Source organism: Homalodisca vitripennis, chromosome 1 (assembly GCF_021130785.1).
Source record: "Homalodisca vitripennis isolate AUS2020 chromosome 1, UT_GWSS_2.1, whole genome shotgun sequence".
NCBI lineage: Eukaryota > Metazoa > Arthropoda > Insecta > Hemiptera > Cicadellidae > Homalodisca > Homalodisca vitripennis.
In genome coordinates this window covers 192,835,843-192,857,407 of record NC_060207.1, presented here as the reverse complement: position 1 = coordinate 192,857,407, position 21,565 = coordinate 192,835,843, and the positions used below count along the sequence as shown (strand labels likewise).

The following is a 21,565-nucleotide window of genomic DNA, read 5'->3' as shown; positions in this document are numbered from 1 at the left end:
GCGAACGTAACTATTAAAGTACTGTATTTGTCTTACTTTTATTTACTATCTTACTTAACCTACATTTCGTATGATACGGACACATAATCTGTAATATGCATTTCTTGGTGTACTGTTACTTCTCTACTCTTCTACTTAATCTATGTCCGCACAATGCGAACGTAACTATTAAAGTACTGTATTTGTCTTACTTTTATTTACTATCTTACTTAACCTACATTCGTATGATACGGACATAATCTGTAAATATGCATTTCTTGGTGTACTGTTACTTCTCTACTCTCTCCTACTTAATCTATGTCCGCACAATGCGAACGTAACTATTAAAGTACTGTATTTGTCTTTCTTTTATTTACTATCTTACTTAAACCTACATTCGTATGATACGGACATAATCTGTAATATGCTTTTCTTGGTGTACTGTTGTTACTTCTCTACTCTCCTACTTAATCTATGTCCGCACAATGCGAACGTAACTATTAAAATACTGTATTTGTCTTACTTTTTACTTTACCATCTTACTTAACCTACATTCGTATGATACGGACATAATCTGTAATATGCATTTCTTGGTGTACTGTTACTTCTCTACTCTCCTACTTAATCTATGTCCGCACAATGCGAACGTAACTATTAAAATACTGTATTTGTCTTACTTTTACTTACTATCTTACTTAACATACATTCGTATGATACGGACATAATCTGTAATATGCATTTCTTGGTGTACTGTTACTTCTCTACTTCTCCTACTTAATCTATGTCCGCACAATGCGAACGTAACTATTAAAGTACTGTATTTGTCTACTTTTACTTACCATCTTACTTAACCTACATTCGTATGATACGGACATAATCTGTAATATGCATTTCTTGGTGTACTGTTACTTCTCTACTCTCCTACTTAATCTATGTCCGCACAATGCGAACGTAACTATTAAAGTACTGTATTTGTCTTACTTTTACTTACCATCTTACTTAACCTACATTCGTATGATACGGACATAATCTGTAATATGCATTTCTTGGTGTACTGTTACTTCTCTACTCTCCTACTTAATCTATGTCCGCACAATGCGAACGTAACTATTAAAGTACTGTATTTGTCTTACTTTTACTTACCATCTTACTTAACCTACATTCGTATGATACGGACATAATCTGTAATATGTATTTCTTGGTGTACTGTTACTTCTCTACTCTCCTGCTTAATCTATGTCCGCACAATGCGAACGTAACTATTAAAATACTGTATTTGTTTTACTTTTATTTACTATCCTACTAAACCTACATTCGTATGATACGGACATAATCTGTAATATGCATTTCTTGGTGTACTGTTACTTCTCTACTCTCCTACTTAATCTATGTCCGCACAATGCGAACGTAACTATTAAAATACTGTATTTGTTTTACTTTTATTTACTATCCTACTAAACCTACATTCGTATGATACGGACATAATCTGTAATATGCATTTCTTGGTGTACTGTTACTTCTCTACTCTCCTACTTAATCTATTTCTGCACAATGCGAACGTAACTATTAAAATACTGTATTTGTTTTTACTTTTATTTACTATCCTACTAAACCTACATTCGTATGATACCGACTCTCTGCATCAGATCAAAATCAATAAACGAACTTGAAATGGAGTCATTCATTGAATTGAATTCATGCATCGAATATTTCTCCAGAATCAATCTGAAAACAAACAGTTCCAAATCAAAACGTCATACATTTTTTGCCTTCGGCAACAAGGACAAGAGCTCCGACCCGCGGTGATGGTGGACGATTTCCTTCTGGAAGAAACAGACTCCATTAAGTTCCTTGGAATGTACCTTGATCGGGGGCTGACATGGGACGATCACATTGAAAAACGTTTGCTCTAAGATTGCTTCGGGGGAATTTATGTCCCTGCGCAATCTTGCAAAATTTTGTTCGGTGGATGTATTAAAAATGGCCTATTTTTCGGTCTGATTACATCCACATTTGGACATATGGCTTGAGATTGTGGGGAAGCTGTTCCCAAGTACAGATTTGAAAGAGTTTTCAGATCTCAAAAGAAAGCCGTAAGAATTCTTTCAAAATTAAACCCCCAGAGAGTCGTGCAAATATGCCTTTAGGGAGCTTGGATTGCTGATCCTTCCCTGTCTCTATATTCCTCGAGGTGGCCTTGTACTGCCGACTTAAATGCGAGTTGGTACGGGGCAGGGATGTCCACCAATATGGGACTAGAGGCAGGAATAACTTTCGAGTCGAACAGCACAGAACGGCAGCTTTCGAACACTTACCATCTGAAGTTGGAGTCAGACTAATCAATAGGCTCCCTGAGGGCATCAAACAACTCAATGAAACAAAACAATTCAAAACTCGACTAAAACATTTTCTTATGTCAAAGGCATTTTACTCAACTGATGAGTTCATGATGGGCCGCTGGGATGAAAATTTTTGAAATTAACAATAACCACGAAATCCCCGGTTCTGATACATGCAATGTAATATAATTCTTGTATGTATTTACCTTGACCAACATCATTTATCTGATGTACTTATTTACTTTATATAGTTATGTTGACGCATGCCATGCAATATTTTAATTGTTTCACGCAATAAAGAATATTATTATTATTATTATTATTATTATTATAATCTGTAATATGCATTTCTTGGTGTACTGTTAATTTTCTACTCTCCTACTTAATCTATGTCCGCACAATGCGTACGTAACCATTAAAATACTGTATTTGTCTTACTTTTATTTACTATCCTACTAAAACCTATGATCGAACTATACGATTTCTGTAACATTTGAAGTAGTTTTGATCGGTGTAACATTTACTCGTCTTACTATGTAGACCAATGTCTTGTGATAACGGATATAACGTATCAAATAGTTTTATTGTTATCTTGATACTTTCTTTACTATCTTACTTAACCTATGATCGAACTATACGACTCTGTAACATTTGAAGTAGTTTGATCGGTGTACATTTACTCGTCTTACTATGTAGACCAATGTTCTTGTGATACGGATATAACGTATCAAATAGTTTTATTGTTATCTTGATACTTTATTTTACTATCTTACTTGACATATGATCGAACTATATGATTCTGTAACATTTGTAGTAGTTTGATCGGTGTACATTTACTCGTCTTACTATGTAGACCAATGTTCTTGTGATACGGATATAATGTATCAAATAGTTTTCTTGTTATCTTGATACTTTATTTACTATCTTACTTAACCTATGATCGAACTATATGATTCTGTAACATTTGAAGTAGTTTGATCGGTGTACATTTACTCGTCTTACTATGTAGACCAATGTTCTTGTGATACGGATATAATGTATCAAATAGTTTTCTTGTTATCTTGATACTTTATTTACTATCTTACTTGACATATGGCGATGCGGTATGGACCTAACCTTTAAAATATTGCTCTTGGTACACTTTTGCTTTACTTACTATCTTACTTATCCTATGTTCTTGCAATACAGAGCTAACATGATGTGTTATTCTTAGTGTACTTATTACTTTTCTTACTAATGTACATAACCTATTGTGTGATTCGGTTAGGATAGCATTTGTTTATGCATTTATGTCCAGCTTTTTGTAAAATCAATTTTGTACAGTAATATACAATATTACAATTTTGCAGATTTTATTCCAAAACCTTTATTTTCTTACGGTGAGTCGAATTAAAAAATTATGGTTTAATAAATGCTTGACTGTTATAACTATCTTGTGTATTATAATACAATCATGTGATCCCTACTAACTGACATAGATAATGTATAATACCAGCATTTAGACACCTGGACCGAACTCTTCCTTGATTGACTTTATCTTTGTATGGTATGCAATATGTGCCATTCTTAACATTAACTGGTATTGTTGAGAAAAGCATAACAAGCTATAAAGATAAGATCTGTGAACAATATTATCGCTTTTTTACTCTCTCGATACCCTTCCATTTCAACACTCACCAAAATTATTTCGGCGGATGATCTATTTCTATCTCAAGGGAAATTAAACGATTTAACAAAAATCTGGTTGCTTGCCGATGAAAAGAAAATTGACTCTTCTTTCGAAAAGTATTACACCTAAACAATGGTTTAAGTGGTGCCTAAACCTATCACTGCAAATATTTGTTGTATTTATCGCCGAATTAAACAAAATTGTGTTACGTTACTCACCAATTTTTATATATTGGATAATCTATCCAGCCCGTAACTTTCGATGGTTTATAAATTGCCTAAAGTATAAAAACTGGTCCTTTAAAAGCTTAAATCGGAACACTTGGGACAAATTGAAAGGTCTGCAGACAATCGATTCTCGAGATTTAAATAATGCGATTAATCGACAAAAGTCTTTATAATCATTATTGAGGCTACATTTACCATATCTTAACGCTACACTGTTATCTGATATTACTTTAAATACACTTTGCAATAATCGTCCATTGATCCGGTATAAGACAAATTACAAATTATCTGTATTTGTTGGTCTTATTTGTACGGCGACTTATCTTTTATTTGTAAAGTCAAACTTGAACTTGTGACTGTTTCATTAGCAAAGTACATTGACATTGATAAACGCGTAGTACTGAATGTCTGTTTAACATTAAATTAGTTAAGCATCTGTATTCGTGTCATCAGTTGCAATAAAAAGTACAAGGCAATTTAAATTGTACAACCAAGTGAGTTGAAATTAACATCAAACAACACGATTATTTGGTTTAATTGCATTACGATAAAGTTTTAGGAGTACAACGAAAACTTAAATGTTTATAAGTGTAATGGTATGAGTAAAGCAAAAAGAAAAAAATTAAGTTAGTATACTTGTTCAACTTGGTTAAAATGCTTCAATGTTTATTCTATTGCATACAGTTAAAAGCATTTAAGTCAAAAAGTAAGATGTATGATAAGTTTATAGCCACAGACACTTGGAGATTTTTATAATTATTACTCCTAATCTTGAAGTAACCAAAATGAATTTTGAGTAAATAAATGAAGCAAAAACGTTTACTTAGATAATTTATTCAAATCCAGGTCTAAATTATTGACAGAAATGACAAACATGTTAGTACTCTTAAAATGTAAATACATTTCAGATTCTTCCACAATAGTTATTAGTGTTGATACAAATTTAGAGACAGAGCCATGAAGGAGAACTTGTGGTACTCCAACCCCAAATAAATTCTTTCTCCGTTATTTTAATATATACAAAATATCTGAATCCTTGTTTCCTACATGAAGGTTATTAGAGAATAACTTATATACGTGGTTATACTTCACTGACGCTTAGGCCAATCACTATAAGGGGTTCTTGCTGATTAAAGGAGTCCTTTTACCTTTGAGTCGAAATGGCAAGTTTTATTACTGAATTACAATTTTATTTTGAGTTTTTAAAACCATGTTTTAATACAAAATACTATGACAAAAACTCAATAATTTTAATAAAACTTGTCATCCAAAGTAGCAGTTTTTACGATCAAGATGTAAGTAAAATTTATTATGATATATACATAATCTAAAATAAAATTTGGCACAGGATAATTTCTAGCAGAACCATGAGCACGGGTTCCATTATACGAAAAAATGCTTTACATTATGAATTTTTTATTCATAAAATAAAAATTAAATTAAATTAACTTTAAAATCATTTTTAAATTCGGCGAGTGACCCTATTTTTCTTAAATTTTGAAACCAAACCATAAGAAAGATCATAAAAGAAAAAAAATCAGAGATGAATTACGATTACAAACAAATTATTGTGAGGCTTTTTTAACAGTGTTTTATTTTTCAGGTCGCAAACATGACTGTGCACATAAATTTGAATGAAAATTGAAGACGTTTTAATAACCAAATCAACTCCACCTTGACTCCACCAAATTTAGATTTTGATCTCTGAAAAAAAAAATAGAGGAACAGTTTAATCTGTACGCGAAAGTTTTACCTCTGATATCCTTAATAGGTTATTTTGTGCTCAGATAAGCATACAATAACAGATTATACAAATCTAAGCAGCCTCTCGCTCACGCTTAACACATATGTTATAAAAAACCAACATGAAAGGTACAATAGAATCTTAGTCTGGGCTCTTGATGTTTGAACATTTTATATTTATTTTGAATAAGGTTTTGTCATTTCTGTCATTATCACTCGAGGGGCTGGAATAATTTAGCTTAGGTCTGACTGTCTGTGTGTCTGTCCGTCCGCACGATATATCGAGAGAGAACTGACCTTGAACATACTTAAAATGTTATATCAATATTCCTTTCTATATAGGTAACATCGAGTTTTATGGTTGTCAATCCATAACATTTGGCAGAGCGTCAGTGAATATTTTACATTATTCAAACATTATTACAACAAAAAATCGCTGAATAGACTCATTATATACTCAACAAATAAAATGAGTACAAATATGTAATTGTACATGTTACATAGGAACATGTTAAAACTAAATTAGCTATGTAATAGAAATATTTTGCATTAAATCTTAACGAGGCTCTTACGCCACACTTGATGTTGAGTACTCATAACTAGTAATCTACACAGAATGTGCGAATGTAAATAATTTCACATAACAGTCTACATTTGCATAAAACTGATGAAATGTGTATCCTAAATGTATTATTTATTTGTTCAACAATGATTACTGGCTGTTATAAAACCAATGGAGATATAAAAAAATGACTAAGACTAAAAATAAATTTACAGTGTTTCGCACTTTCAAACTTAAGAGTGTTAACTTTGCATTAAATTCGTATAAAATGCCTGAGAAACGAGAAAGTAAACATCTACTAAGTAGGCCTACTGGTTGTTTGTTGCAATAAGCTGATTTGCAAACATCTATACTATTATATAAAAATACAATGGCGTATCTCTATGTGTGTTATCACTTCTTATTGCAACCTTTTTTGTAATCCCTGTTGAGCACATAAGTTATTCATACAAAAACATTGTAAGTTTCTGTAAAAATACACTTTTAAACGTCAATTTTGCAACTTTTAAGTATACAGTGCTTGGAAAGTAGTGTAATACATATATCAATTCTGAAGAATATTTTACTTTTCCTTCAGATTATAGACTGTAATAAAATCCATCTTTCGTTTTAGGTGTGAGATTCCTGTGCAGTGATAAAGCCTGGTTTAATTTTCTCCATTTTGTAACATTAATTTATGCAAAATGTTCAAAATCCTATTATCCTTTCTAACTTTCCACATTTTTTACGTCAATACCAAAGTTTAAACAAAGAATGTTTTTTTTAATTTTGTAACAATTGAAGGTTAAAGGTTATTTAAGGACAATGCCATAATTCAGTGCCAAGAAAATCAGAATTGCCACGTTATATATCTGCGATTTGATCACTTCCAAGAGTAAATATAACATAAGTACGGTCAAGTAAATATTGGATAAGCAATTCATGTATAGTGAAATAGCTGTGGGGATTCACGAGGTAAGTATTTATTATCACAAATAAGCGCTCGATCTTGATTGAATATTCTATACTGAATATATAAAGGTTGCCACTGGACACCTTAACATACAATTCGAGGTGTACTTAATAATATTTTCTGTGAGTTATTGTCTTTTACATGCGTTCCCATCTATGTAACACACAATTTAATTACAGGAAGTCTGTGAACTAAAATAATTATCGGACAACCAACTTTTATAATTGATTTGAATATAAGAGCAGTTAAGAAACTCATATGCAAATATATATTATGATTTAAGGGAATACTATGTCGTACATTCGGTTGTTTTGACGTTACATAAGCTCGCCTGTTGACAGGGAAGGCATATGACGGAATTATATCTTTTTCTCAGCAATTATTTTACAAAGTATATTTTTATGCTTGTTATTCTTGCTGCAGCATATAGTATGACTTAGTTCCTCGAAGTTTATACAATATTTAAAACCAGTAAGTAACCAGAATAATTTCAGTTTGAGCAACGAAATTTAATATTTCTACTATCACCGTTTTCTTTTCTGTTAGTAATAAATTTAAAACTGTATGTTTCTTTGTAATGATCCGTATTCAAAAAATTGTATTCACGTTTATGATCTCTCTGAGGCCTGGTAATATTCTTATCGTAAGATTAGCTAGATATCTGAGATCACTGTAGATTATTAAATTTAAAACTGATATTAACTGGACAACGAAAGTACAAGTAAATTTATGGTAGCAGTCATGTATGTTAACATGTATAAATGTTCACATTTTCCTTATTGAATATTTTTTGATTCCGTAGAGACTATTTTATACATATTTCAATCTGTTCTTGCAGTTAAAATAAAACTCAAATCTCTATTTTTATCAAAGTAATGGATTGTCATTCCAAAATGTAAAACAAAAGCCCACAGCATATTTCAAATACTATAAAAAGGTACCATGACGTATACTCATATTAAATTTCAATATTCTACTTCTAAGGTTGTCCAAATATTGTACAGACATTTATGTGTGAAAATTAGTATTGATTGCGAAACCAATATATTGACTACTGTGGTATAATCTAACAAATCTAGTGTTAAAATGAGTAATCAAACTACATGGAGATGGAAAAACACATTCCAATGTTGAATGCATTTATTACTTATTAATATAGTATCACAAACACATCCAAATAACATCTAAATGCAGTAGATATTGTTTATTGGAATGAAGTATTCAGGTTAATGCCAATTAAGATATCAAGCAGATAAACATTGTATACAGAGGTTATTCCATAAATAAATTTATAAACTATTTCAACTAATAGTCTTAGCTTGTAAACTGGGTTCGTACTGCGAATAAATATTTATCTTTATAAGCTATTCCTGCAGTCAATCAGACTCTGTGTTCTGAACTCTAACTCGGCTTGGATTTGCAATACACCATGATCTACACAGCTGACGAGGTTTGCCATGGAAGGGAATAAAGATTCGCTTATTTCGTAGTAGTATTTCGACAACTGACTGACGGAAACGGTATTGTTGATAGTCTCTAGTAGTTTATTTTCGTCCTCTACACAGCTTGGTGGTTGGGTAACTCTCAACGAAAAGCAGAGCTCTCTGAGTAATTCAAGTTCATAATCTGCTTTCTGTACCACAACCAGAGCTTCTGTTATCAGCTCTATCAAGGTGCAAAAGTGACCTCCACACGTGAAGTTGCTGAAGGCTGCGCAGCTCTCGACGGTGTTGGAGATTTTCTCTATGACAGACGAGCGGTACTGATCGTCATCGCTGGGAGCACAGGCAGTACCCTCTACTGAGTCGCCTGCTTCCTCGTACAACACCAGAGCCTTGGACGCGTTATTGGAGGTCTTCATAGCAGTAACATAATTCTCCCACGTGTTTTTCGTGTCTGTCACCAAAGATGTCAACTTTGACGCAGTATCCTCACCTTCTGGGGTGGAGTACAACCATCCTGGAGATCCGTATGTTTGGCCTGAGTTTGGCGACTGAAACTCAATCTGAGGACAATAAAAATAAATAAAAATGTTCAAACTGAAAGCAATAGAATTTTTAGAAGCAACCTCTCTGTTTTACATACTCTGCATAGATATCTGCATAATGTAATCGTTCTTATAATGGAATTTCCAATAGATTCTGGATTTCCTCCGATTACAACACATAGACTCTAAAACAAATACACACACACACACACACACACACACACACACAACACACACACACACACACACACACACACACACACACACATATATATATATATATAATTTCAATAAACATTGAATGACAAAAAGTACTTGCTCCGCCGGGAGTCGAACCCGGATCTCTCACTTGCCGGGTGAATGTGTTTAATTAAATAAGGCTATTGCCATTTATACAACGTAATATATATATATATATAAATATATACATATATATATATATATATATATATATATATATATATTCACTTCGGTTTGTATAATGCAGAATTGCTCTATTATAACAAATTAGACTTCTTAGTTTAAATTTCCTTTAATATTTCGGCTTTGCCGTTTTCAAAAAGGTATAATAAAAGGTATAATAAAAAGAAAGTATAAAACAAAAATAACACAGCAACAAAATTTTTATAGATATACAAATGATCCTAATGTATATATATACAGTACAACGCAAACTTATTTCAATATTGGGGTCATTCACAGTTTTAAAAAAGAATGGGTACATATCTGTTATCATGCATTATAACAAAAAACAAAAAATTTTAAATTCACAGGTAATTTACAGGTATTTTACTTTTAATTTACTTTTATTACAAATAGATTTTTATATTACGCATTTTTCCAGGTTTATATTTGTTGAATGACGCATTTTTTTGCGGTCATTCGATTTTGGGAAACACTTTTATCTCGAGTGTTTCACAAGATAAATCATAATTGATACTTTTCATAACAATGCCAAGTGATTCTGAGCAACAGTATCCTTACGTATCTTTTGATAACTTGTCATATTTCAAGATAGTAGTCGGATTAAAGTTTAAAAGTTATTGAACAGTGATAAGTAAATAAGTTTAAAACATAGTTTGAGAAAACTTGTAACTAATTCAAGTTTACATTTGTAAAAGAAATTATATGGTTGTTACAAATTGTATCTAGTATGATTTCAAGATTATATAATTTCTATTTGAATTGTTAAGAGTACATTAACATACCACCTTTGAGGATTATTGACACAAACCAATAACGCATATTACATTGCATCGTGTGAAATCTACCTTTCTTCCGACTGTGCCAGAAGGTATACTTTATTTTGTTTCTTTCCTCAAGTACTGGAACAAGAAAAGGTGGTTCCACAATTCTTTATATATAGATCAACAATATAAATGTAACTGAGCCGGTATATTAAGTGGCGGTGATACCAGCGCATAAGGAAATACCAAAATACTTTTTTAATATAAAGGAGAAGCCGATCCTCTTATTCTGCTCGTCCTCATAGACCACTGGCCTTTTTGACGATCAGAAGGAACTCCTTGGGAGTCACTGAATATCCTAGGTAAATTAAAGGGTCATTTAGTAGAGTAATAAAGAAATGCAATGCGAGAAGTTGATATTAAAATATTAAATGCCAAAATGATGGAGATATAAAGTTAAGGGATGTAGCCGTTAGTAGCTTCCCTACTATGAAAAATCATGAATTGTTATGATATTTCGCAGGATTTACTTTAGAATCTCATAAATGATCACCATATCATGAAATTTATTGCAACAAAGCACGAAAGTAAGGAAATATAACGTTTTTTATTTATGTAACTAGATGTTACAAAATGTGTTTTCTCTGACATTACTAATTTTCGTAATGATAAGAAGAAAATATCTATTACAAATATTGAGTACACTAGAAACTAGTCCTGCCCTGATTGATGGCTATTTAAAACAAATTTAACTCTTATAATTTATAAAATTTTGGTTGGTGTACTTATCTGTCGGACTCTAATTGCAACAACAATCTTAAAAATAATTCAATTATTTAAATATTTTAGGCAACTAAATCTTTATATATTTCAACCTAAAGGTATTTCGTCATATTTCCAATAAATCTGTAATTAAAAAAACTCTTCTTACTTCTCTTACATACAAACACACACACACACACACACACACACACACACACACACACACACACACACACACACACACACACACACACACACACACACAAACACACACACACACACACACATATATATATATATAATAGATAAGGTCATTACAAATATATAATATAATAACCTAATATCAAAACCGCTTTTATTTTAGAAAGTTCTGAAATAGTACATCAGTATAGACAAAAGCATACCTGACAAAAAACAGAAGCCAACGTTATGGAAACGATAATTAATACTAGAGACATACTGAGGGTTGAATGTAAGATCAAATGACTTGAAAGTGGTCGTTCCACACAATTGTGATAATTTGAGACTCATATCATAGGTGTAATAATGCTCGGGTAATTTGAGATGGAATTGTGTGCACTTAGATGTCACATAAATATAATTATGTACGTTCAAAGCAGACGTGTGACAGCACATGTTGCCTAATGGGACGGTTTCACTTGTCGTTGTTGGAAAGATTTATTCGACACGAAATATAATAGTATTAAGCATCAGTTTCCTCATCGCGTGTTCTCCCAGTTGAATGCCAGAAACTCGTCAACACTCGTAACAAGCATTTGACGCCAGGCAGAGTCTTATACGAAATTTTAACACTTTGGACGTTGAGGAATTTTTTATTGGGTTTGGCAATCTGTTTATAAAATGAACACCTGTCTGTGAAGGTAAATATTCATAAACCACCGTTCTGTACATTCCCGAACGGTAATTATCTCTGCATCTTGTCTCATATTTATATATGTCTCGTCATCTAGTTAAGGCACATCTAGTCAAAACAATAAAATGTTGTTTCTAAGATGTAGAGGTATGGCTAAGTCAACATTTACTAATTTTTAAATCGCTGTCCTGCACGACATATCTTACAGAACTGCAAGACTGTTAGAAAATCATACAGAAGAAAAATGTTACATCCCTCATGCAGAAAAAGATGCAATTCGGTTATATTTTGGAATGATTCCGTGGTTGGACATGCACCATCATAGAAAATGTTCTTGTTTATGTAGAAATGAAGTTTCATGCACAATTTAAAGTCCATATATTAAATATTTCTAAAGATACGTGTATTTTCACCCATGATTCATTTTTGTGCATTAATTTTGGTTTAACCTACTGTGAATTGGATTCTTTGTTTTAGTTTTAATAATTATAGTTTTGTTTTATACTGTTGCATGACGTTGGTGCGAAACATGCTTGCTGTTATTCCTGTATTATTCGTGACACAACTCTCCGGTATATTTTAATTTTAACCTAGATTGTAATATTTTTTAGACACTACAGTACTACTACAGTAATACCCCTGCGGTATCTGAAATACAGCTTTAGAAGATTCTTACATGGCTTTATTGTAGATTTGTTGTAGTTATTCTAAAATGTAAATAATATTTGTAATAATTTAACACTTTATTTCTATGTATTGTACTTACGAAGAATTTATTAATCGTTGTGTGAAATTAAAGATTTTAAATTCAAATACTTTTAAATTTCAAGTTACCAGTTGAATTCATAATTTTTAACTTGTTGGCTTGTAAATTGTAAATTGTAATTTGTTGGCTTACGGGTTGTTTGATCTTTGAATTAATTATGCACGCACAAATTCCTTTTGGTGCAAATATTTTAAGACGTAGTTTTTAAGTGGAATTGGTGTTTTATTTTATTAAAACCTGTCATTTGGTAACTGTGGAGAAGTTAATTTCAGCTGCTGTACTTTATAACCAATTAAGATAAAACTTGGTATAGGAATAAATCAAATTCCTTGATCGAAATAGTGTAGAAACAAATCTTCATCTGGTAAATTTTATAGTTTTGTTCTTATAATTTGATAAACAGATCGGCGCAAAAACAATTCGCTTATATTGTAACCGATATCAATTTTATTTCTTAACGTATATTAGATACTCCACATTCTATAATTATAACAGAGCCTACAGGTAACAACAAATCTCTACACCTCATCCTTACCACATAAGATTCATACATATGACTGTAATTAGCTGTAAAAGAACGATCACCTAGCTGAAATTGCACCGCAGTAGTAGAGGTTTCGTGTATTGATTTACTGCTGTTAGTGAAATGTGTATGAAGAAAATCTCATTATATCCGCAATCTCATTTAATTCTAAGTAATCAAATATAATACCTACATATCTCATTCTGTCGCTACTTGTATTGTTACATAAACAAAATTCGATATTTTACTGAGTACCATCACAGTCTAGAATTCCTACTACCAAATGCATAAAATTATGAAAGAACTCCCTAAGATATGGACAGACTCGATAGCACGTACTCAATAAGAAAGTAACGTCAGACCATTGCCAAAATTACTCCGAGACAGTCCGCACAGCTGCCACCACAATATGCTTGAATCGGAGGGATTCTACATGTATAAAGTAACAGTGTTACTGTAGTGAGAATGTTTCATTATATGACACAAAAACATATCTTAACTCTACAGTGAATTACTTAAAGAGTAAATGTTATTAATTAATTTAATACAACAATTTCAATAATATGTTCTTTATAGTTAAGTATCTTTGATTTACACACTGGCTATTTTCAAATTTTTAATTTACTATCAAACTATTACTGTAGGAGCTAACAAACAACATTGTATAAGCACGAAAACGTTTCATCTTGAAATCGATAGAGGATTTTTTTCTAAGAAAGAAATCAATGAAAGTCACAGTAGAGGTCGTATCAAATGGGAGCGTATCAAAAGGAAAATGAAAATCTTTCCCTGGCTATATTTTGTTTTTACGTTTTTATACCTAAAACCTACCTTCAAACTGATAGATAATAGATTTATGATATCATTAATATTACAATGAAACTGAAAGTCTCAACTTTAGGGTTTTGTGTATGATCAGACGAAAATCATTTAACATTTATTTACGCCTCTAATGGTTGGTTTCAAGGTGTCAGCTAACAAAAATATAGTCTGAGACGAAAATTATTATTTCATACGGAAACTTTTTTATAACCTTCTTAGTCGAACTCCCCTAAAATTAGTATGATGACGACCGGTTTTTTACAGAAAATGTTTCTTTGAAGGCACATTTTAATAATGTGTTACTCAGTCTGTTTTAGTTTTGAAATGATTTGTAAATTTTGGTCGTACATTAAATGTATATATTATTATGTACATTATGAATATTAAAAATATATTATTGGATACTCTCAATTATTTTATATTGAACGATGTTTGTTAATTCAGGTATATATTGAAAAGGAACTCATAAATCTCAGCAATTTTATGTTTTCATACCTTTGTCGAAAATATACAATTCCAAGTTGTCACTTAAGTTAATGTTTTGAAGCCCACCAATAATGCGTTTAATTTATGAGTACGGAGGGATAGAAGTTTTAACCATGAGAATTCAGGTCATCAAGTTAAATTTGCAGACTTTATTGAATGTAATTCTATTAATGCTTTTAAAATATATAAGTAATGCACTGAAATTATATAATAACTATGTTATCTTTATAACATTTCAATGATCTACAATGCTCCAATGTTCACTAAAGTGAGTGGACGAAACACATTTGGTGGAGACGTGTGATATTAATTGTTAATAATGATAAATAGAATCTACAAACAACGCTTCTAGAAGTTAAATAAAAATATTACTTACCACGCTGCCACCAAATTATATTAACATTGGTAATGGTAAATGGTAATGAACTAACGTCATATCTGGAGGTGGGCCCACTTAATCCACATATTCTTTGAAACTTTTCCAAGGAACCTAATCATTTAATAAAGCTTAAAATTGTCTTACTTTCACGTTTATGTCGACTCACACTCGAAGGGTAAGTCCATTGGCTCGACATTAATGTTAAGAATAATATTAGATATAACATATGATTTACTTAATACTTATTATTATCATATGTTACTTTTTTAATGTTGATATTATTATTTACCTTGGAGATATTAGAACTAAACATTATAAAATATTTATAAAACTCTTGAAAGTGGATTATCATATTAAATAATAAAGTATAAAAAATTGCAATAGTGGTAGCAAAAGGGAAGATTAGAATCAAAGTAGTGATCAAAGAAGAATCATTATAGAGCTCAAGGTATTACTCGATCTCGCCAAAAACAAAATATTGACAGGATTAACCTTTTAAATAGGCAATTTATGACCATGTCAACTTGGTCGTCTGAATAATATCACCACAACGTATATCTATATCAATCTGGCAAATAAGACCTCAACACAGTAAGTTACTTTTCTATTTAAAAATCGACTGTATAATATGTGTATAATAGTGGCCTCGCGTACAAGGGCTAATTTAGAATACGAAAAATGGTAAACTTTATTTAAGGACTAGGCGCGTGAGGACTTGCTCAGCAGCGAGACGTTCAGTAACAAAGTTCGAGAGAGAAAAATTACTAGGCGTGCCTATTAGGTCATTGTTCCGCGAAGAATCTAGATCCAAGTACTGAATCTTTATACATCTTTATCTTTCCATAAGGTATAAAACCTTCGACAAATGGATTTCACAAACTCTGAACTTGCCGATGTCTGGATCTGTAACATATTTCAAAGATCTGTTTTATAGACTATGGTCGAAATTAATTTTGTGAACTCCCACAAAAATATTAGTTATCAGTGGCAGATTCCATTCATTGTACCTTTTGTAACGTATTGGTTGAATAAAATTGTTAAAATACAAATATTTGCAGTTTGGCATAGTGTTAGCGAATCCTAACAATCTACGGATAATATTTAGGGATAATAGGGATAACACCTTTTACATGGGTTTTTGTAGGTAATGATGATGGTACCACAATCGCAGAATAAAGAATAAATAAAAGTATAAACCAACTGAGTACACTTACCTTGTTTTAGTATGCACTGAGATGTGTGTGTTTTGTGTGTGAATTAAATGGTTTCCTTCACCTTCTGTTCTCTAGCTTTTAACTCAATACAAGCATTGATATGGACATTAGGGCATTTTGTGGTGATGAAGAAAATTACCTTCATCACCAGTAAATTATAATCGTATAACTATTTTTTGGAGACTTGCATTACTTAATTTACCTCTGGCTTAACACGCATTGTTTATTCTTTAAATCTATGACACTACAGGAATATATTATTTTTTAATTGCATACAAAACACTCCTGTGATAAGTAAAGGTCACTAAAACCTTCTCAAATCTCCTGATTCATTTTATAAAATCGAACTTTAAGTTTAAAAAAGCAGTATTTTAAGATTCTGAATTTCTTAGAAATAGTGCTGATATTTTAGAAAATTATTTATATGATATCTGAAATATTTTATGCCAATATGCCGATAATAAAGTCAAAATTCAAATTTTGTAATGAAAGAATTTATAATATATTATAATGGAGACCTATAATGGTTTAAAACTGAAATAGGCATGCATTAAATTGATATTATTCTGGTGTATACGATAAAGAGGATCAGAAGTTTAACAAACATGCGATTGGGTCTTATTAGTGAGTTTGCGACCAAAGTTGAGTTTGTCCTCTAACCCTGATCAAGAGAATATGATTCAATTTAGAAGCCTCCTTTAGTAAACAAAGATTTTACATCTGGTATTTGTAGCCTACTTCGATGTAAGGGATACATTGTGAAAATTGTGTGCCTTATTCTTCAATAGACCAACATCGGTGCAAATCTCCATAGTGCATCAATAGTTCATGTGTGGACCAGCGAGGAGGAATAAGAATCTTATTCTGTCCTCGCTGGTGTGGACACGCGAGTATGAATCACATCTTTCGAATCGTTCCAATGTGCTAGTAATATTAATGGTTATTTTTATTCCCAAAAATAAAATACATGTCTATTTTGCGAGCCACCTAGCTCGCTGTATTTGCTTGTACTCTCGGTATTAGTTGTTCAAACTTATTTTGTATTATTTACAGTTTTGTCTAATTAGTGTAAAATTTAAATTGCGTTGTTTAATTGATTAATTTGGTTTATATTCGTACTCTCTATCTTATAATCGATAAACATGGCTGCACTTCACTATAGAGGATGTCGTAAATCAGGTGAGTGCTCCCTAAAAGCCGAGACAGTTTGATATACTCCGATGGTAAGCACATCATCTGACATCATGTGACATGACCTGATCCCCATGGGGTCCCTTTCCTGCTGCCCAAGCCAACATCCGTCTAATATATTATGTCCCCATGTGCGGTAACTTTCTCTGTAGTCGTAAATGTGAAGCCGCGTGTGGTAGCCCTCGTTCTCGCTTGTGACAGGTACATGGCTCTATGTAACTATACTGTGTAACTAACTCTTTAAACCCAAAGGTATGGGTGTTGTAGAACTCCCTTGCCACACTTTTTGGAGTTCATTATATTGCTATGGACAATGGGTACATTTAAAACCACGCTCCCCTCCGGTTATCTGTGATTCCACCTGCCCGTCTACCTATGCACACTGTGTCGACCCCGTGGAAGACCTGAGGGGGAAGCACAGTCTCTGCCGTGCCGTGCTGTGCTTGTGACCTGTGAGGGCGACTTCGGTGAGTGGCAACATTCCGTTTAACCCCCTTTTCTATCTACACCTATTTTCCTTCCCAATCACGTCTAATTTATGCTAGTTTTAGTTTTCCTTTATAACGAGAAGAATATAAAAAATCTCTCAGTATTGAATAGTCCTCTATTACGAGTAACACATTTTATTTTATTCTGTCACGTATCAAATGATTCATTTAACTCTTTTTTTAGTTCTCTAGTATCGCGTGATTCAGACATGAAGATCTGTTTAAATTGATACAGTACAGGGCGAATTGTATACGCCCCACAATTCTCTTTGCGATATATCAACATATTTTCTTGGTTCTGCCTAGGGATGATATGTATTTTTATATACATTATAGGTATCGTTTGCTCTTCATTGCAAAACTTACCCACTGGCCCCGTAGATCTTGACTGCCATAAAAAATTTCATTTCGTGTTTGGTAAATTATTTGTAATATTATTTGCTATGGCCACAGTCTCAGTAAGTTCGATTGTTTTCTGAAACTGTACTCTTAGAACGAATGGTTTATTGACTCATCTTAGTGCCTGGGTCCTCCGTCTTTGTTCCTTTAGCTGCTGCAAATATGCCGTCCCATAATTTCAAATGACACTAATTTCTTGTAATCACGTAAATTAAATTCTTTGAATTCATCTCTGGTGCCATTTATAGTAAAATTATTTTTTACTCCTAACAATAAATTATGCAATAAGTATTTCACAATCAGTAGTATTTTGGGATGTGTACGTATTATTCAGATATGTAAGCAATATTAATGCTGAATTTCGCCTGAATATGTCCACTAAATTTAGTTTGATTGAGCATTAATCATCACAAAACCAAACATATAAAATATCCAAACAACAAATAACATTTTTAACAAACTTTTGCTTTTACAATATTAATAAAAAATATTTAATAATAATATTTTCTAAAAACTAAATTTTAATAAACCTGTTTTCAGTTCTAAGTCTCTTGAGGGCTTTGGTATAATATCTAAAAATCTTATATAAATAATTACAGCGATATTTTAACTACGAGTAAAAGAGAAATAAACTTTTTAAAATCCGTTGATATGTGAAACCTTCTTCAAGCCACCATGTCTTTTACCTCTATAATGATATTTGTGCGACGTCTAAATGCATAATGTTCCATTACAAATTACCCGAACATTGTAACACCTGTGCAACTTGTATCTAATTATGCCGATTGTGTGGAACAAACACACTCAAGGCTATATATGATCACTATAGATGATACCTACTCTGTTCACTATGTCTGTGGTCTTGGTTCTTCTGGCCGTGGCGTTGCCCTCCACTTTTGGTCAGGTATGGCTGTGTGTTTCTAAACATAATATCGTCACACTAGCTTACTTATAATTAGGAAATAACTATAAAGTATTAAAAAAGATTGACAAGGTCTTAATATGTAATGAAAAGATTGTCATCTTGTAAGAAATGTAGGTTTATGATCAAGATTATGTAGGTTTCATGATCAAGATGGTTCATGAATTATAAGATTTTGTTTAAATATGATACTGGAAAATCTATTATATGAAAAGTAAGTTATACAGACCGGTAGTCTACTTATATAAGTGTAATGGTAATGTGAAAATAAACTTATAATACTACTAAATAGATTGAGTGTGGTAATTCAAATAATTCATCTGATTAATATGAAATCTACACAATTAAATGAACAAACCGATCTGGATTCAATCGAAAAAGTTAATCGGTTATTCATTCAACTAAAATAACCGATTAACGACAGAAATAACCGACTGGTTAGTCGGTTATAAAAACCTTTCGGTTATCCCATCACTAGTATGATGGCTTCGTAGAATGAGCCTCGATCCCTTAAACGTGGTAAATAGATTTTTACTGGTCATAGGAATAACTCTTAATTTTGGAATCAATAGTTACAAGAGCGTTCCTTCCAGCTGTGCGATATCTCTTTCTTTACGTTCTGTCTGAACATTCATCACTCCGTTGTATCGGTTTATTTCGCTCTTCACGAGATATATTACCTTTGTATAGTTTGCTGACTTTGCTAGTGGTGCTCGAGGCTGTAAGGGCTGTGATCTGAATTCCAACAAGAATATTCCTGAAGTAAACTGATCATAAACTGTATTATATTTAACTATAAAACATTTTCTATAGAAAATAAAATTAAAACATGTTTGTCATTGTACTGTTCACAGCTTACTTTTTATTCGCCAAACTCAGGCCAACCATACGGGTCTCCCGGTTGGCAGTACTACAGCACAGAAGCTGAGGATGTCGCATCAAAGTTGACCGCTGTGGTAACAAGCTCAAAAGCGGCATGGGAAAATTATGTCAATACTTTAAAGGTCTCGAACAACGCGTCCAAGGCTCTCACAGCGTATGTAGAAGCAGGAAACTCAGTGGATGGTACTGCCTGTGCTCCCAGCGATGATGACCAGTACCGCTCGTCTATCGTAGAGAAGATTCACAACACCGTCGACAGCTGTGCAGCCTTCAGCAACTTCACGTGTGGAGGTCACTTTTGCACCTTGATAGAGCTGATAAGAGAAGCTCTTGTTGAGGTGCAGAAAGCAGATAGCGACCTTGGAACCAGCAGAACCATTTGCTTTTCTCTGAGAGTTCCCCCTTCACCTGCCTGTGTAAAGAGCCAAAACAAGTCACTTGAGACTATCAATCATGCCGTGTCCCATGGGCAAATGGCAAAATATAACTATGAATCCAGGGAATCTTATTTTCCTGCAATAGCAAAACTTGATGCCTGCGTTGATCATGGTTTAGCGAGAATCCAAGCCGAGTTAGAGGAACGAACGCAGGGTCTGATAGACTGCAAGAAGAGTTTATAAGAGAAAAGCAGTAACAAGGCAGTAAGCTTAATATGTTGAAATTTTGATGGATGTAACATTCTTGTTCGCATGAAAACAAGAATCAGTATAATAGAATTCACCGTCTATATGCTTTTTTCATTTTAATATGTCAACATCAATAAGTAATAAATGTAATCAAAACGAAATTGATTTTTCTTTTCTTCATTCTGCCATACATGGTATTAGTACTCCTGACCACGTTTCACGTAACTGGTTTGGCTCAAGTTGCATGCAAGTTATTAAGTTATTTTTCATTTCATTATTTATATATCCTGTGGAAATAGTGACAGCCAATCAGACAGAAGGAAACTTTTTAAACCCAGGCAGACAGAGAATACATATTTCTCGCCTTCTGATTCATAGGCTTCGATATCAATCAACCGAAAGCCACAGGGGGACATACACCATCATTGAACTCGATGTTGCCTATATAGAATTTGTTTTATGCAAAATTTTAAACCTATATGTAAATTTGTTCTCGTTATATCGGGTGGCGAATACAAGATTATGTTAATTATGGGATTAACATTATTATTTTTATGTAATTAATTATGGACGGAAGGAAAACTAC

The 21,565-nt window shown here is 32.5% G+C and overlaps 2 protein-coding genes across 2 annotated transcripts; one reads left to right on the top strand and one right to left on the bottom strand.

The window, feature by feature from the left end:
* Positions 1–8,596: 8,596 nt before the first annotated feature.
* LOC124355987 lies at positions 8,597–11,962 on the bottom strand. Its single transcript, XM_046807137.1, has 2 exons — positions 11,812–11,962; positions 8,597–9,476 (listed from the first exon to the last, which is right to left on the bottom strand). The coding sequence occupies exons 1-2, from the start codon at positions 11,863–11,865 to the stop codon at positions 8,829–8,831; spliced, it is 702 nt and encodes a 233-aa protein (XP_046663093.1). The 5' UTR covers positions 11,866–11,962; the 3' UTR covers positions 8,597–8,828.
* Positions 11,963–19,296: 7,334 nt separating this feature from the next.
* Positions 19,297–21,140, top strand: LOC124355977. The gene is made up of 2 exons (XM_046807129.1): positions 19,297–19,453; positions 20,326–21,140. The coding sequence occupies exons 1-2, from the start codon at positions 19,379–19,381 to the stop codon at positions 20,971–20,973; spliced, it is 723 nt and encodes a 240-aa protein (XP_046663085.1). The 5' UTR covers positions 19,297–19,378; the 3' UTR covers positions 20,974–21,140.
* Positions 21,141–21,565: the final 425 nt, after the last annotated feature.

Bases quoted from the DNA above. Each gene is read 5' to 3' on its own strand.
- LOC124355987 (XM_046807137.1), bottom strand. From the start codon at position 11,865: ATGTCTCTAGTATTAATTATCGTTTCCATAACGTTGGCTTCTGTTTTT. The intron at 9,477-11,811 runs GTATGCTTTTGT...TATTGTCCTCAG, and splicing joins TGGCTTCTGTTTTTTGTCAG to ATTGAGTTTCAGTCGCCAAA.
- LOC124355977 (XM_046807129.1), top strand. From the start codon at position 19,379: ATGATACCTACTCTGTTCACTATGTCTGTGGTCTTGGTTCTTCTGGCC. The intron at 19,454-20,325 runs GTATGGCTGTGT...TACTGTTCACAG, and splicing joins TGCCCTCCACTTTTGGTCAG to CTTACTTTTTATTCGCCAAA.